The sequence below is a fragment of the Tenrec ecaudatus genome, chromosome 5 (genome assembly GCF_050624435.1).
Source record: "Tenrec ecaudatus isolate mTenEca1 chromosome 5, mTenEca1.hap1, whole genome shotgun sequence".
Classification (NCBI taxonomy): domain Eukaryota; kingdom Metazoa; phylum Chordata; class Mammalia; order Afrosoricida; family Tenrecidae; genus Tenrec; species Tenrec ecaudatus.
The window spans coordinates 620,713-636,505 of NC_134534.1; the positions used below are offsets into that span (position 1 = coordinate 620,713).

General features: G+C 59.1%; 2 protein-coding genes across 4 annotated transcripts; both read right to left on the bottom strand.

The window, feature by feature from the left end:
- Positions 1 to 4,813: 4,813 nt before the first annotated feature.
- WDR97 (WD repeat domain 97) lies at positions 4,814 to 12,566 on the bottom strand. Its single transcript, XM_075550507.1, is given in 21 exon segments — positions 4,814 to 5,089; positions 5,180 to 5,241; positions 5,357 to 6,039; positions 6,042 to 6,222; positions 6,306 to 6,427; positions 6,525 to 6,722; positions 6,829 to 7,343; positions 7,382 to 7,547; positions 8,044 to 8,273; positions 8,333 to 8,367; positions 8,462 to 8,787; positions 8,942 to 8,999; positions 9,151 to 9,272; positions 9,357 to 9,489; positions 9,677 to 9,767; positions 9,845 to 10,305; positions 10,385 to 11,081; positions 11,182 to 11,303; positions 11,436 to 12,064; positions 12,161 to 12,321; positions 12,503 to 12,566. Coding segments are annotated over 21 exon segments (5,247 nt in total). The 3' UTR covers positions 4,814 to 4,898.
- Positions 12,567 to 12,791: 225 nt separating this feature from the next.
- Positions 12,792 to 15,655, bottom strand: MAF1 (MAF1 negative regulator of RNA polymerase III). Of its 3 annotated transcripts, none has more exons than XM_075549126.1 (8): positions 15,302 to 15,655; positions 14,515 to 14,611; positions 14,292 to 14,420; positions 14,047 to 14,212; positions 13,830 to 13,951; positions 13,634 to 13,753; positions 13,367 to 13,498; positions 12,792 to 13,260 (listed from the first exon to the last, which is right to left on the bottom strand). In XM_075549126.1, exons 2-8 carry the CDS (start codon positions 14,595 to 14,597, stop codon positions 13,239 to 13,241), a joined length of 774 nt encoding a protein of 257 aa, XP_075405241.1. In that variant the 5' UTR covers positions 14,598 to 14,611; positions 15,302 to 15,655; the 3' UTR covers positions 12,792 to 13,238. The 3 variants fall into 3 exon arrangements, with proteins under 3 accessions (XP_075405241.1, XP_075405240.1, XP_075405239.1); XM_075549125.1 differs by having other exon boundaries at positions 14,515 to 14,713; XM_075549124.1 differs by having other exon boundaries at positions 14,515 to 14,644; positions 15,302 to 15,654.
- Between the last annotated feature and the right edge of the window lie 138 nt (positions 15,656 to 15,793).

Genomic DNA, 15,793 nt, shown 5'->3' on the forward strand with positions numbered 1-15,793 from the left:
GGGGCTGTGGTGAGCATACTACCATGAGATATGAGATGTGACTGACTCCTTTATTTTACCTTCTCTCCTATCTTCTATGACTTTACTATGATCTTTATATGTTATCTGCCATAAAATTACACCTACGGACTCCCCATGATTGTCAGAGCCTGGTCACTCTGACAAAAAGCTGAAGTTGTCAAGAATTTAACCTTGCTTGGATCCACAGTCAATGCTCGTGGAAGCAGCTTTCAAGAGATGGAAGGAATTATTACTGTATCGTGCAAAGCTGCTGCGCGAGATCTCTTTAAAGCGTTGAAAGCAAGGGTGTGACCTTGAGGACTAAGGAGCGCCTGACCCAGCCACAGTGCTTTGGATCGCCTCTTATGCACGTGCTGGTTGGACACTGCGTTGGGAGAACCAAGGGTGCATTGGATTTTAGAACTGGCGAAGAAGTGTGAGTGCGGGGCTGCCGGAGGGCTGGACTGCTCTTTAGAGGCAGGCAAGGTGAGGCTTCATCCCACACGTGCCATCAGTCCCGGAAGATGGACGTCATGCTTGGTAAAGCCGAGGGGCAGGGGAAAGAGGAAGGCCTACCGGGAGGACTGACACAGAGGCTGCAACAATGGGCTCAAGGATAGGAACAACTGTGTGGAAGGCGCATGACCAGGTGGCGTTTGATTCCATTGTGCATAGGGTTGCCATGAGTCAGAACTGATTCAATGGGACCTAACGACATGGGCCATAATGGGACTTTACACTGCTGTCTGCTAGCAGGGCTCTTCCAGCCCCTCCGTGGTCAGAGGGGGTTCACTGGATGCTTCATCTGTGTATGGATCCTGAAAATGGATTTTGGGCTCCACTGCCACTCATGTTGTTTTGGTTGCAGCCTTTGGCAAACTGAGTGTTCATAATTTAAACTACCATTCCTTCCTTCAGATTTGGATTTTATTACTTACAATCCTGGGATCACACAGGTTAGTGTGCTGCTTCCATGTGGACTTAGCTGATGCCTCACTTACTATGGCTTCGGGATTTAAGACAAATCTTTAAGACCCCAGACACTATTCTTTCTGATAGCCGGCTGCCATCTGGTTTCTTCAGCACATTTTGCTACTGAACCTGTCTTCAGTGATTTCTTCACGAGGGCTTGGCTGGGTCGTACATGCTTCTCCCACTCTGCAGCTTGCCTTTACACTCTCTGTTCATTGGATATTGAGATGAACAGATTGTGTAAAGAAATAGCTGTATTAGCATGCATTAATATTGTTTTTCTTTGTGCTTTTTTAATGACCTGTTTAATGTTCCCTGCTTTCTCATGTTTGTATTTTTAAAAGGACCTATTGTTTTAGAATGAAAAGAGTGCGGCCCGTCATGGGACTCATCAGTCTGGTTTTAGCATACCCAAGTCTTTTTATGTAGTTTTCTTTGAACCACTTTTTATTGAATTGGAGGATGGTGTAGTGAGCTAGGGTTTGGGCTGCGAACCATAAGGTCAGCAGTGAGAATCAACCAGAAAGACGAGGCTCTCGACTCCCATAGAGAACTCCTCTCTGGGAGACCCACAGGCAGTTCTCCCTGTCCCACAGGAGCACCGTGAGTCAGCACGGACTCAGTGGCAGGGAGCTTGGTCTTATTGTGAATTGGGTGAAGATTTACAAAGCAGATCATCTCTCTTACGTGCAACAATCATGCACTTTGCTTCACCTCATGCCTTACAATCTGCTCAGGTGTGCCACCACTCATCCTCCCTCCTCCTGTGTCGTCTCCGCCTCCAATGCCTCCTCCCTCCTAACCCTTCTCAACTTTGTCCTGGGGAAAAATCCGCTGCCTTGATCTCTCTTGGTTGAGGACTCTACTGTGGGCATGCCTCAGTAGTGCTACTGTCCCCTTATAAACCTATTGTTGGGCTGAAAATGGAATCACGAGGTGAATTCAGCTCTCGGCCTGAATGGAGACAAAGGGCCATATAGTCCAGGGGACCCAGGGGACCCACCAGTCTGACATGATGCCTGGTCTCTGATCTCTGATCGTGAGAGCTTTGTCCCACCTTTTCTCTCCATTCAGTGTGGTCCCTGGAAGTGTAGCTGCTCATGGGGGCTGGGCACGCCCTCCTCCTTCAGGTCTCAGGGTCATGGAGACTGGTGTTTGTAGGGCCCATTCGTTCATTCCACTAACTTTCCAGGGTTCATCATTCTTTCCTCCAGTTACGCTGCACCTCAGATGACACCTCATGAACTTTTACGTGACAACTTTTTTGGTGGCAACTCACCAAAATAGGCTCTAGAACATGGTTCTCAACCTGTGGGTCGCAACCCGTCGCGACCCTTTCACAGGGATTTCCCGTTTCATCACAGTAGCAAAATGACAGTAATGAAGTAACAATGAAAATAATGTTATGGTTGGGGGTCACCACCACATGAGGAGCTGTATGAAAGGTCGTGGCATTAGGAAGGTTGAGAACCACTGCTCTAGAACATGTCTTTGTGGCCATCTGACCTTGGTGTCCCAGTGTGTCCATGATCTTGATTCCCATTGTTCTTTTTTTAAATCTTTTTATTGGGGCTCATAATGCTCTTATCACAGTCTGTACATACATCAATTGAGCAAAGCACCCTTATACATTCGTTGCACTCGTCATTCTCATAATTCACCTTCCACTTGGGTTCCTGGAATCAGCTCGGTTTCTCTTTTTTCCCCCCATCCCCCTCCCTCCCTGATCCCACTCCTGGTCCCTTGATAGTTTATAAATAATTATTATATCTTATCTTACACTCCCCGGCGTCTCCCCTCACCCGCCTCCCCATTGCCCATCTCCCAGAGAGGAGGTTACACATAGATCTCCGAGATCGGTTCTCCCTTTCTACACCCCCTTCCCTCCTGGTGTCACCACTCTCACCGCTGGTGTTAAGGGGTTCATCTGTCCTAGATTCCCTGTGCCTCCAGATCCCCACTGCACCGCTGTACATCCTCTGGTATAACCAGGTCCACAAGGCAAGGTAGAATTGGGGTCATGATGATTGGGAGGGGAGGAAGCGTTCAGGAACTAGAGGAAGGTTTTGAGTTTCATTGTTGCTACACTGAACCCTGAGTGGTCCATCTCCTCCTCACTACCCCTCTGGAAGGGGTGTCCAGTTGTCTACAGATGGGCATTGGGTCCCCATCACGCACTCCCCCTCTTTCACGGTGATGTGATTCTCACCACCACCCCACCCCCACCTTTGTTGTTGGAGACCTGGTCTCCTCTGTCCTTCACAGTCACCTATGTTGGTGTGCTGCTTCCGTGTGGGCTCAGTTGCTTCTGGGCTAGATGGCCGCTTGTTTGCTTTCAAGCCTTTAAGTCCCCAGACGCTATATCTCTCAGTAGCTGGGCACCGTCAGCTTTCTTCACCACATTTGCTTACACACACATCTGTCTTCAGTGATCATGTTGGGAAGATGGGCATCCTGCAATGACTGTTTAGTAGGGCGAGGTGCTATTGTATTGGGGGATTATGGATGAGGGGGCCCAATATCCATCTGCTACCCTACTACTGAACCTATAAATATATGCATATAAATCTATTGCCCCCATAATCATAAATATATTTACATATGTACATGTCTGTATTTAGGCTTCTCTGTATGCACTTTGCCTCCTACTCCTTTCCTCTATTTCCTTTCGCTTTCCTCCCGTCCCACTACCATGTTCAGCCTTCATTCTGGTTTCAGTAATTCCTCTCAGTTACCTTGCTCTTGGTCACTCCCTACCAGTCCTCCCCTCCCCTCCCTCCTCTGGTTTTGAACCACTCGCTGTTCCCTTGTCCCTGTGTTGGGCGACACCTCCTCCCTTCCCCTACCTCCCACGCTCTCATGTCCCTCCAGGACCGTTGGTCCTGTTGTTTTCTTCTCTCATTATTTGTCCAGCCTATCTTGTCTAGGTGGACCTGCTGATGTTCTTTTAAAAAAAAAATGTCAGGTCTTCTGGTCCTCAAAAAAAGAAAGCCCCTCAAGGGAGAAGCCTCTGTGCAGTTTGGGGGTCACGCGGCAGGTGTGGAAGGTGAATTCTAAACCTGGTTGTCACCAGGAAGTGACTTCTGAAGGGGAGGCTGGAGGCACTGCCAGGAAGGAGCTCACGGTTCAGACAACCCAGCCGGAGACAGTTAGGTCACAGGAGACGAAGAAGCAAGCAAGGGCCTTCACAAAAGTGGGCCACAGGCACAGCCCACATGGGACTCCTGAGGTTGCCCTGTCAGGTCAGCGGCCAGAAGCCATCCAGCGCCAGTGGCCCTTTTACTGCTGCTTACTCATCCCCAAAACAACACCAGTCCCAGTAAGACTCCGTGGCCAGCCGCTCCCATCAGCCTGACCCTCTCCTTCCTGTCTAGCTATTCACCTGGACCACAGGGCCGCCCCCTGGTCTGCCAACCCAATCTTGGCACCCAGTAACTGACTTGTACATTCCGAGTTCCAGGCCACACTTGGGACCCCACCCCCACAAGAACGGTGCCCACTATCCCAAATGACCCATAATATATTCCACGCCCAGCTCACGCCTCTGCGTGCAGCTAGACCGATTTGGCCAGAACACAAAAGCCCACTGCCCTGCCCACACAACAAACTCAAGCCAAGCCCCAGCCATCTAATCACTTCGGTCACACACCTTAGGCAGGGTTCCAGACTGCAAATTTTTAAAGCAGCAGAACACCTCATTTTGCTCCTACAGGACAGCTGGTGGCTTTGAACTTGCGACTTTGGGGCTAGCAGCCTAACCTTAACCCATAGTGTTGCCAGGGCTCCTTTTGTGGCCCCACCCTCACCCCACCCCACCCCACATGTGAAGCAGGATCCAGTGTTGTTGGCAGAGCCTGTGGGCTTTATTCCTGCCCCAGCCTTAGCGAGATGCCTGCCATCCGCCCCAGGGCCGCGGGAGCCGTGGGTCATCGGTGGCCAGCAGGGTCTGCTTCCTCAGGCAAAAAGTACCGCTGCAGGGCCGGTTGCAGGAGTAGTGGGGGCAGCGGGCGGGCCGGCGTGGGCCAGTCGGCAGGGAAAGGCCCCAGCTGCACGCGGGGCAGGGGCAGCTTCAGTAGTCGCAGAGGGCCACCTGCACAGATCCCAGGCGGATTGCGGCCTGGAGGGGCAGGGGCTGCAGTGAGGCACAACGAAAGGGCCGCAGGGCTCAGTGTTCCACTGCCCGCTCGCCAGGCCTCTACCCACTCACCCTTCAGGTTCACCCGAGTCGCAGGGATTCTGGACTCCTGCAGCCGGCGGATGGGTTGGTACCTGAGGGGAAAGGAGGTGGGCTCAGTTGCCTATGAGCCCCTCCCACGTCCCAGCTGTGCGCGCGCACGCACACACACACACACACACACACACACACACACACACACACACACACCAGCGGTCCAAGGGCTGGCGCACCACGGTGTTGGGCATGTGTGGCCTCAGGGGCTCAGGGCTCGGGAGCTCCGGCTCGGGCTCCTCCAGCAGCGAGCTCCCACAGTGCTCCAGCTGCTCGCAGAAGTAGTTGAGCGCGTCGATGGACTCTAGGTCCAGCTGCTGCCAGTATAACGAGCCTGTCTGCTCCGGCAGCAGCATCAGGTCTTGGGGCATGGCCGCAGCCGGAGATCCGGCGAAAGCCTGCAGTGAGCGGGAGAGCGCCTGCCGGGTCCGCCAGGCCTGCAGCTGCTCCTTGGTCGCCTGGGCACCCACGTTCCGCCCTGCTGTGGAGCCTGGGGTCAAGGGCACCTTGGAGATGTGCTGGAGCAGCAAGGAGGAAGGCGAAGACCCCGAGAAACGGATGTGGGAAAGGTCCTGAGATATGCTCGCCCTGGGGAGGCCCTGTTCCGGCTCCATGGGCTGTGAGAAGGAGGGTCCCACCAGTGAGAGGGGTACCGGCTGGGGGCTCCCTGAGGCCCTTGCCTGAGCCACCCGGAGGATGAGGCTGATCTCCCCCAACAGGGCGCCTGCAGAGTCTGTCCTGAGGTCAAGTCTGAGCGCCACTGAAGGAGGCGTGCGAGCCTCAGAGAGGGTCCCAAGAGATGCACGCAAGAAGGCTGTAGGCCCCGGGACCCCTAGGCCAGCCTCACCAGTGGCGCCCCCACCTGCAGTTTCTGGATCATGCACTCCAGCTTCTGGTTACAGCGCTTACGCAGCAAGGCCTTGGAGTGGTGTTCCGAGCCCTGGACCCAGGTCATCATCTGGGACAGGACGCAGTTTGGGTCCTGAAGGCCCAGCTGGCTCAGCAGCATCTTGAGTTCTGGCCTATAGTAAAGGTGGAGCTCAGGCCTAGGCTGCGGGCAAGCAGGCAGGCGACAGGGAGGGTTAGGCGGCAGGTGCAGACTCACTGGCAGGCGGCCGGGGAGTACAGGGCGTAGGACAGGAGCTCCAGCACTAAGTCCCGGATCTCAAGAGAGCAGGCAAGGAGCAGCTGTAGTGACAGCATCACGAACTGCTTCTGTGTCCGGTTCTGTGCGCTCAGAGGAGACAGGGCAGTCTCAGGGGGCACAGTGGCACGTGGTGGGGGCGGGATACAGGAGGCGTGGATCAGGGTTGCTTTTGTGCACCTGGAGGCTAGGGGGCGGATCCTGGTTGAGCAAGTGCAGGAGGATGTCCTTCAGCCTACTGCGGAAGTGGCAGCCCGTGTCCGGCAGCAGTATCAGCAGTGCATTTAGGATGTCCACACCGTCCCCCCAGGAGGCCTGCTTCAGCAGGCTGGCCAGCAGTGACGCCATGCCCTCCATGGTGCCCATCTCGGGGTAGGCCTGTGGGACCGTGTGCTGAGGCCCTGCAACCCCCCCTCTCTGCTCCCCCCTCAGGTGTCCTGGCTGGTGCCCCCACACCCTCCCTCCCTAGGGCACACCATCGTACCTCCAGGGTGAAGGCGGGGAAGAGCCTTTTGAACCAACTCTGCCTCAGGAAGTAATGCAGGAACCTGGGTAAATGCACGCAGCGCTCTTCCCCGGGTGAGGGCTCGCTGACCTCCGAGACGCCCACATGGCTGGGGCGTTGTAGGGCCGAGATCAAGGCCAAGCTCTGGGAGGAGTAGAACAGGGCACTGCAGGTCCCACCTGCCCCACGATGGACACTGTGCCTGGTCCTCCAGGAGCCTATGTAAGTTACCTCTGCCTGCAGCTCCAGGCGCTCAAGCAGCTCACTGGAGCGCGGCCTCTGGGAGACCAGGGAGGTTGGGGTGGATGCCCAGTACAGCTCATCCATGTCTGCGTCCTCCTCCTCCTCTTCCAGCTGTGCCTCCTCCTCCCCACCTAGCCAGCCGAGCAGCATGTGTTGCCACGGGGCGTGGTACCCTTTGCTGCCCCGCAGCCGCACGTTTTCCAGGCTCCCTCTGGTCTGCGGAAAGGGAGAACTCAGGCTGGCTGAGGGGAGGAGGCCCTACCTCCAGCCCCCAACCTCTAGCCCCCACCCCCAGCCAGCTCCCCTCTTGCCTTGAGTGTGCCCTGGCTGGTAGAGAGCTGGGCCAGTGCTCCAAGGCCGACCATCTCTGTTGCCAGCCACAGGTGCTGGAGCACCACTGAATTGGGGATGAAACCAGGGAAGGGGATGGGCCGGAGCACAGGCTGCCGGGAGAACTGGGGGTTGGGGGGGTGGACAGAGCAGGAGTGGGTGAGGTGTCAGGAAATGGCCTGGTCACCCTCTGTAGATCCCAGTTCTGCCCACTATCTTCCCAGAGCAGTAGAGCCACCACTGCCCCCCCACTCCACATGCAGCCGGAGACCCCTACATCCTCTAGAAACTAGTGTGCAAGTCTTTTGTGGCCCCTGGCGTGCATGAGATTGGGAGAATGGTAGACCTGGGAGGGCCAGTTCCCCTCATCTCTACTCCAACAGGCAACCAGAGAGTCCACAGGATGACGCACCCCTGACATATTTCTGGGCAGGCTGGCCTAGGGAGCCCCTTCCCTACCGCTCAGGTCTGGAGGCAGCTGCCCCAAGTCAAGGGCCAAATGGGAGGGGCGGGACCCAGCTTGTCTGCTTGTCAGGTGTGACAGGTTTACAGTAAAGGGAAAGTGGGGTGGGCAAGCAGGATGCCCCCATGCCCCTGGGGAGAGCCTGGAGGAGCGCACACCTGGTCTGGAGGCTGAAGGGTAGCAGGAAAGAAACCAGTGAGTTTACAGAGCAGCTCCTTGGGGCGCCTCTTCAGCCGGATCTGTGGGTGGGATGGGAGACTCAGACTTGGGCAAGGGCTATAGCACCCCACATCTCTGCCCCAAGGAAAGGCCACCCACTGGCCTGAATCCTCCCTGGCCATGATGAGCCCCCTTTTGGAAGAACTCCGACTGCCACTGCAGGCCCAGCCTCAGGCCCGGGGGCAGACCGGGGCAGCTGCAGAGCGGGAAAAGCTGGGGGGCAGCAACCTGTGCACAGGGTGGAAGGCCTCACCTGGGATGTCCTGCTGTGTACCTTCAGAGAGACCGGCAAAGCCACCGGAGGGGTGGGGACGAAGTCCTTCAGGGAGGGTGCTGCTGGTGCTGGCTGTCTGTCACTGGAGACCCCGGCTGCCACTTTCTCCACAGGGAGCCCCATAGGGCCCCAGTGACAAAGCACCCGTCCGGTTTCCATGCCCTGGGAGGGAGGTGGCAGGTGTGGGCATTGGAGGGCCTGGTGCAGAGGGAGCCACCAGCATGGAAAGGGACAGGGCTGGGGTGGCAGGGACACTTCCCACCAGGCTGGAGCCATAGATCAGACGAAGATAGTTGTCAAAAGCTTCCTGGCGCAGCTGCCAGGAGGGTGGGGGATGGGCTGCTGGGACCACCAGCCCCTGCCTGAGCCTCCGCAGGTCCTGATCTCTGGCACGGAGGGCTTCAAAGTCCTTGGAAGGGAAGAGGGAAGGAGGGGGAAGGGACAACCGTTCGACAATTTTTCCCTTTAAACAAGGTCCTGGGCTAGCCAGACCCAGATGAGCAAGGGCTCCCTGCCCCTGGATGCCTGAGTCTGGGTGCGGGCACAGGCAGGACTCTGCTCACCTCTTTCACCACTGGCTGCTGAGATGCCTGGTACTGGTGGATGAAAGACATGGTGGCACTGCAGACAGATGGGCTTAGGTGAGATGAGCCAGGGCTGGGAATCGGCATTGGCAGTGGGGATGCCAGGGCTTACACAGGCTGGCATGATTTCTGTGGGCTCCAAGAGCCCTGAGCCCTCTCACTGGGGCCTGGGTGGGATGGTGGCCAACCTGAGGCTGGCTGACCCACGCAGGCTGGCGAGCTTCTGCAGCTGGGCCGAGGTCAGCGACTCTTGGCTGGTCAGGGGCAGTGGAGGGTCATCTATAAAGTCTGGGGCCTTCTGGCACAGCTTCTGTGCAGGGGAGTACAGGCTAAGGTCTTGGCTTAGAGGCCTGGGTCCCCATGTTGTCCCCCACCCACCAGTGTCACTACACACCTCGACCAGATAGGAAGTGGGCAGGTAGAGCTTGTGGGGTACCAAGCAGAGGCGGGAACCCAGTGCCAGCACCAGGTCCCCACTATCATTGCAGAAGGTCAAGGCCTGGGGGGCACCATTTAGCTTCAGGAGCCTGGAAGAGACCCAGCGTCAGAATTGAGCCCCTGCTCCAAAGATTGGAAACTGAGGCAGGAGCAGGGACAAGACCCTCCCCCTCCAGCCCATTCATTGGGCTCCTGGTGGGGCAGGAATAACAGAGGCCAAAGGAGGTCTTAAGACCTGCCCTGCCTCCATCCCACCCATCCTTGAGGCCTCCCCACCGCAGCAGGCGATTCTCTGTGGTCCAGATGCGGATGGTGCAGTCAAGGCTGGCTGACGCTAAGAGCTTGAGTGCAGGGCAGCAGACCAGGCCTAGGTGTGGGCAGCGTGGGTGTCAAACAGGGGCAGTACGGGGCTCGGGCCTCAGCCTCACCCGGGCCCTTCCTTACCAGTGATGTGGTCTGTGGGGTCATCCTGGGGCTGGTGGTCATGGCGCGGGTGGTCATCCATGCCTAACTGCACCAGGCCATAGGTGGCAGTAGCTGGTGCCTCGAAGCCCACAGTGATGTGCTTGCCAAACACGCAGAGTGCCACCACCGGGTGGCAGCAGGAGAAGGTGCGCAGCAGGCTCAGGCTCTCCTCAGCATAGGGGAAGACTCGCCACATCTTCACGACTAGGTCGCCGCCTATGGGAGCGCAAGTGGGCTGGAGCCCTAGAGAGGGTGGAGCATGGGCCAGTGACTGGGAGGGGCTGGGGAAGAACTCACCAGAAGACACTAGGCAGTTCCAGGTAGACGCGATGGCAGTGACAGGGCCTGGGCTGTGCGCCGCCGTGCGGAAGACAGTCCTGGTCGAGTACCACTCCAGCACTGATAGCTGCCCATCGGTGTGTCCTACCACGGGCAGGTACCTGAGGGTGGTGGGCAGAACATGGGTACCAGCCCACTTCCCCGCCCGCCTGCCCAGCCCTTGCTGGCTCCAGTGCCCACCGGTTCTTGTCCTTCAGGGCCCTAGCCGTGTTGCCACGGTACAGTTCAGCCGGGCATTGGCGTGTGGCTTCCCAAGAGTTGCGCGCACTCCTGGCGTCAGTGAGGTGGCTGTAGAGGTGGAGGCAGCAGGGCTGCCCTGTGGGAGCCGGAGGCGGGGGCACGCGATCCAGGACTCGCATTGGGCAGAATGCCGCGTTGGCACGCACGAGGTATCTAGTGCGTGTCAGCAGCCACAGCACCTCACACGGCAGGCAGTAGGCCACTGCCACCGCACAGTCGTCAGGCCCAAGCAGCAGTGCTGTCACCGTGCGCCCAGTGTTGGCGGACACCAGGCAGACAGAGCCATCGGCGCACGTGCACACGAGGCGCATGGGCAGCGGATGCAGATGTGCGGGCAGAGCAGGCACCACCTGCAGGTGTAGCACCTGCGCTGGCAGCTGTGCCAGCAGCGAGTAGAGCTCACGGATGCGCCACAGTTCCACGCTGCGGTTGCTCAGGGAAAGCACCGGCCAACCAGGGCTGGCAGGTGCCAGCAGTGTGCTCACAGGGCCCGATGACATGTTCTGGCCCCAGCAGCCCAATGCCACCTCGCCCACCTGTGCCACTGCTTGAAGGTCCCACGTGCGCAAGGTCCCGTCTTGTGAGGCTGACAGCACCAGGGCTGTGTTCGGGAGCACGGCCAGAGCCGTCACCGGGCCTGCAGGAGGGTGCGCTTCACCGGAGTGCACTGGTGGCTCCCGGGAGAGGGACAGGCGCCTGCAGTGTTGTTGAGGGAGGGCCACTGAGGCACCGCGTACCTGTGTGGCCCACAAACACTGTTCGAATCTGCCAGTCGGGCTCCCACACCTTCACCGTGCTGTCTCGGGAAGCTGTCACCATGGCCTTCACTTCTTCGCAGTACGCCAGGTCCGAGATGGTGCTGCGAGGGGGGTAGGGTGGGAGTGGGGGTGGGGGTGGGGGAAGGGAGCAAAGGCTGTGGGCAAGCAGACTCAGCCACACTGCGCGCCTGAGTGCTTGCCTGCGCCTGGGCTGCCCGCCCCCCCCCCCTTACTTCTTGTGCAGGTCTCGGTGCACATCTACCAGGGCCCAGCTGTGCAGATCGAAGGTGAGCACCGCGGTGCCGTATGCGGCAAAGCAGCGGGGCAGGAGGCAAGGTTGCGGGCTCCCTAGTGTCATACGTGCCAGTGTACCCCTGATGCTCCGAGGGGGCTGCAGGCAAGGCCCAAGTGGCACCAGGAAGCGACCGCCCAAGCGGAACTTCCAGAGCTCCAGAGCGCCGTCCATCCGCGCCACGACAATTAGGTCTGAGTTGGGCACAGGTAGGCAGGAGGTGGGCTCCAGGGTCTGCTCAGGCCGCAGCCCTGGCTGGCTCTGCCACAGCAGGCGGAGAGTGGGCCCCAGTATAACCAGCCCCGCAGGACCCCAGCCCACAAAGCGACTCTGAGCGCCCAGAGTGCCCAGCACAGCCACCAGCCCCGTGATCTGGGCGGGAGCCCCTAGCTTCTCCTTAGCCCAGCCGTCCTTCTTGTGCAGGTGCAGGACACCCTTGCTGTCCAGTACCACCAGCCGTCCACTCAGCGGGTCCTGTGCCACTGAGCACAGCCCCGCTGCCATATCCAGGCGGCGCAGAGGCTCCAGACCGTGGGTCAAGCACGCCATGCGCATCTCGGCTTTCTTCTCCTGTGGGTCAGGACCAACAGGGACCAATGAATGTGGGGCTCAAAAGGGGCAGGCTGGCTCGGGCTGAGGACCCTGGAGGAGAGCCTGAGACCGCACCTTTTCCACTAGGTCGTGGAGGCCTCTGCGCAGGCGCAGCCAGCGCTCTTGGGCGCGGGAACGCGGCGACATGTTGAGCCACCGCAGGCTAGTAGTAAAAATCCGCAGGAACTGCGTGGGCTCTGAGAACAGAGACTCTGCGTGTGGGTAGCGGAAGCACTGTCACCCCACGGCACTGCACCCCCAACAGCGGCGATCAGATGGGTTGACCTGCCTCCAGAGCCCCTCTCCTTCTGGGGCAAGGGGGGCGGGTGGGGCAGTGCCCAGTCAGGGAGGGATGCGCCTCTGGCCCCGCTTCTGGAGCCAAGCGGCTAGCTGGGGGCCGGGCCAGGGGGCGCTCACCATTCTTTCCCCTGAATAGTCTCTGCTCTGGGCGGTCAGAGGCGTCTGTGTCATAGAGGTCCATGTCCAGAGCTGGACTACCACTCTCCAACGGAAAGGGCCTGCCTGTGCTTAACCCTCTCGACTCTTACGGAGGCTGTGGTCTCCTCCGCCCAACAACTGCCAGGACTTTGCCACGGTGGGGCGGGGGAAGAACAGCACGGGCTGTTGCTAGGTTACAGGAAGCCGCAGCCCCCCCCCCCCCCCGCAGGCCCCGCCCCCGCCCCTACCGACTCCACAAGGTCGTAGCTAAATCACAGAAACTTTTATTGGAAACAAAGGAGCTGCAGCAAAGTGACACTCAGTGCACGTGTCAGATGGGCAAGGTGGAGTCCAGGCTGGCTGGCCCAAGCTCAGAACAGAGGTCCGCTAGGGCCTGGGGCCGGGCTGGGCAGTGGGCTCTTCGGGTGGAGTGTGAAGGCCCAGGCCTTGCCTCAGTCAAAATAGAAAAATAAACTCTGTGGTCCAGCTATCCCTGCTTCGTGGCAGTTCGTTTGGACAGGGCAGTGGCCCTTCCACCAGGCCCCACGCTGTCCTGGCCAGCCGCAGGGTGGGCAGCAGGGGAGTGTGAGGGTGAGTGGGTGGTCAAAGGCTGGAGCCAAAGGGCCAGCTGCTGAGGAAGGCGCTCGGCCCCTCAGGCAGGTAGGTCCAGACATCCATAGAAGCTGGGTGAAACTGGGGCCTCCGCTTCTTCTGCTCACATACAGATCACCTGGACCCTGGACAGAGGTAGGCACAGAGGGCTGGAGGGGCCACAGCGACCTCCAACCTCTCTCCACCCCTCCTCCCACTCTAGGCTCCCGGCCCATGGCCATCACCACAAACCTGTCCTCCTCAATGGTACTGGTCTCCTCAGGCCCACCCTCACTGCCTCTGCTTCCGTTCTCCTCTTCCTCCTCCTCCTCCAGCTCCATGTCCAGTTCATTGCCTGTCTCCGAACGGGTGTAGGTGGAGCCACTGGGGAAGGTGGACCAGCTTTAGGACCTCCTACGCCAAACCTATAGCTGGCACCCACAGCCTGGGCCGGATGGGCCAGGACAAAATGGGCTGGGGTCCCGTAGGGGGCTGGGGAACCCGGGGGGTGCCAACGACCTGATGGAGCGGCAGCTAAAGAAGACAATCCGCTTGAGGCGCTTGTTGTAGAAGAAGTAGTTGAAGGACCAGAGGCTGCCGTCCTCCCCAAAGGGGTCCGAGTCCAAGTCCGGGTTATAGCTGAGGGTGGGTGAGATGTGGCATGAAGCCTGGGTGCACACTGAATTGGGCCCCGCCTGCAGGGGCACCAGCCCACCTGTAGATGTCGCATTCGGCCAGGCAGATCTCCTCATCTACCGCGTTCCACAGCTGCGGCTTCAGAGCCCTGAAGTCCTCCCGCACGGCAGAGAACAGACTGCAATTGACAGCATTCACCACCTAGGGCGAGTCACCATCAGGCTGGCAGGCTGGGCACAGGGCTGGGGGGTAGAGCAAGTCCGCTATGGGCCATGCCTCCTTGCCCCCTCACTCACCCAACTGAGGCTGGGTTCTCGGCTGAACTCGTGGCTCCGGGCAGCGCTGAAGTCGTAGTCAGGCCGGAAGGACTCATTGAGCGTGGCAATCAAGTAGAAGAGGGTCTTGCGGCTGCACTTGTCACTGAGGGGACCCTCATCCTCACCACCCTGGCTCTTACTAAGTCTGTCGAGAACAATGTCAGTGAGCTCTGCAAGCCCTCCCCAGGCCCCCGCTCCAGCTGGGGGCAAATCGGACTGCTCACCTGCTGGGGCTGAGGCCAGAAGTCTGCGGCGGGGACAGCGCCTCCAGCACGTGGGGCTGGCCCTCCTGGCAGAACTGCTTGAACATGTGCTTGTCATCTCCGGCCATCTTACAGGAGTAGCTCTCGATTCTGTAGAAGTGGGGTGGGGGTGTAAGTGGTCAAGGAGGTCCTGTCACCACCTAGGTTGGACTCAGGGGCCAGGCAGTGACCGGGACAGTCTCACCTGCCAATGATGTGGGCATCACCAGTCTCCACAGTCAGCTGCGAGTTGATGGCCTCGAAGCTTGAGTTCTCCAACAGCTTCATGCTCCTTGGAGGGGCTGTGATCCAAGGAGGCTAGTGGCACCTGAGGGCTGGAGGCCAGGCGTGGGTCTCTGGCCCTGGGTTTTGCCTGCAATCTCCTGCCCCAGTAAGCTGAGACGCTGTAAACAAGAGGGGTCTGGCCCGGGGCCCAGCTTCCCCAGCTCACACCCCTCTCTGTGGCTGCTGCTAAGCCACTGGTGCTGGCCAGAGAGGGTATGGGATCCTGTTACCTGAGACTAGTGGCAAGTGGGGCCCCAGCCCAGCCACACACCACTGCACCTGACCGAGTTCTGGGCCAGGCTGGGAGGCGGTGTCCTGGGGCTGCTGGCATAATTCCTCCAACTTCCCCTTATCCCGACAAGTGTCCCTTTGATTCCACAAAGGCACAGGACTCCCATAGTGCTCCTCTGTCAGCGCCTGGTTCAACCAGGGCAAAAATTAAGAGGCACAGGCCAACTGGGAGCTAAGTTCCTGCGTTACCCTCGAGTGCGCCTGGTTACTTCTGACCACCCGGGGTGGAGCGCACCCCAAGTCCGCTGAGAGACCGAGACACGAGCCACTAAGTGAAGCCCCAGCAAAACCGCGGAGCAACTACAAATCCCAAGAGGTAGTGCGCGTGGATCCGGCGCACGCGCACTGGCGCGAGGCCGGCTGGGCGCTATAATTCGGGCCCCGGGACAGCGGCCGGGCGCAGGGTGGACACCTACCTATTTGGGCTGGGCTAGGTCCGGCTGTGTCGGGTCGGTTGGTGTTAGTACCGGAGAGAGCGTCGTGGGGGCAATGGGCAGCGCAGGCTCCTCAGGACCGCAGGACGGCGCCGCGGCCTCCGCTCGGACCGTACGATATCCGGGGGAAGAAGCTCCGCGAAGACGTCCCGTTACTCCCGGCCTTGCCGGCCCATCCGGGCTGCCACCGCGACATAGCCTCGGCCCCCTGCACAACGCAGACTTCTGCGACCGACCTGCTGGCCGACCGCCACAGATCGCCTGGCGACCGAGCGAACCAGCGAGCGACCTCCGCCTCTCTGCCCGGACAAAAACAAGCGTCCGCAAGGCCCGGCCCCAGACCTCTGAATGGCCCGCTCAAGTCTCTATGATCCATAGCTCGGGTTCCTATTGGGAATGCTACCCGCCGGTCATTCTTATTTTCTACTCTTATTGGTTGATGTGCCTGTCGGTCACTCACCTAGGCAGTGCGTC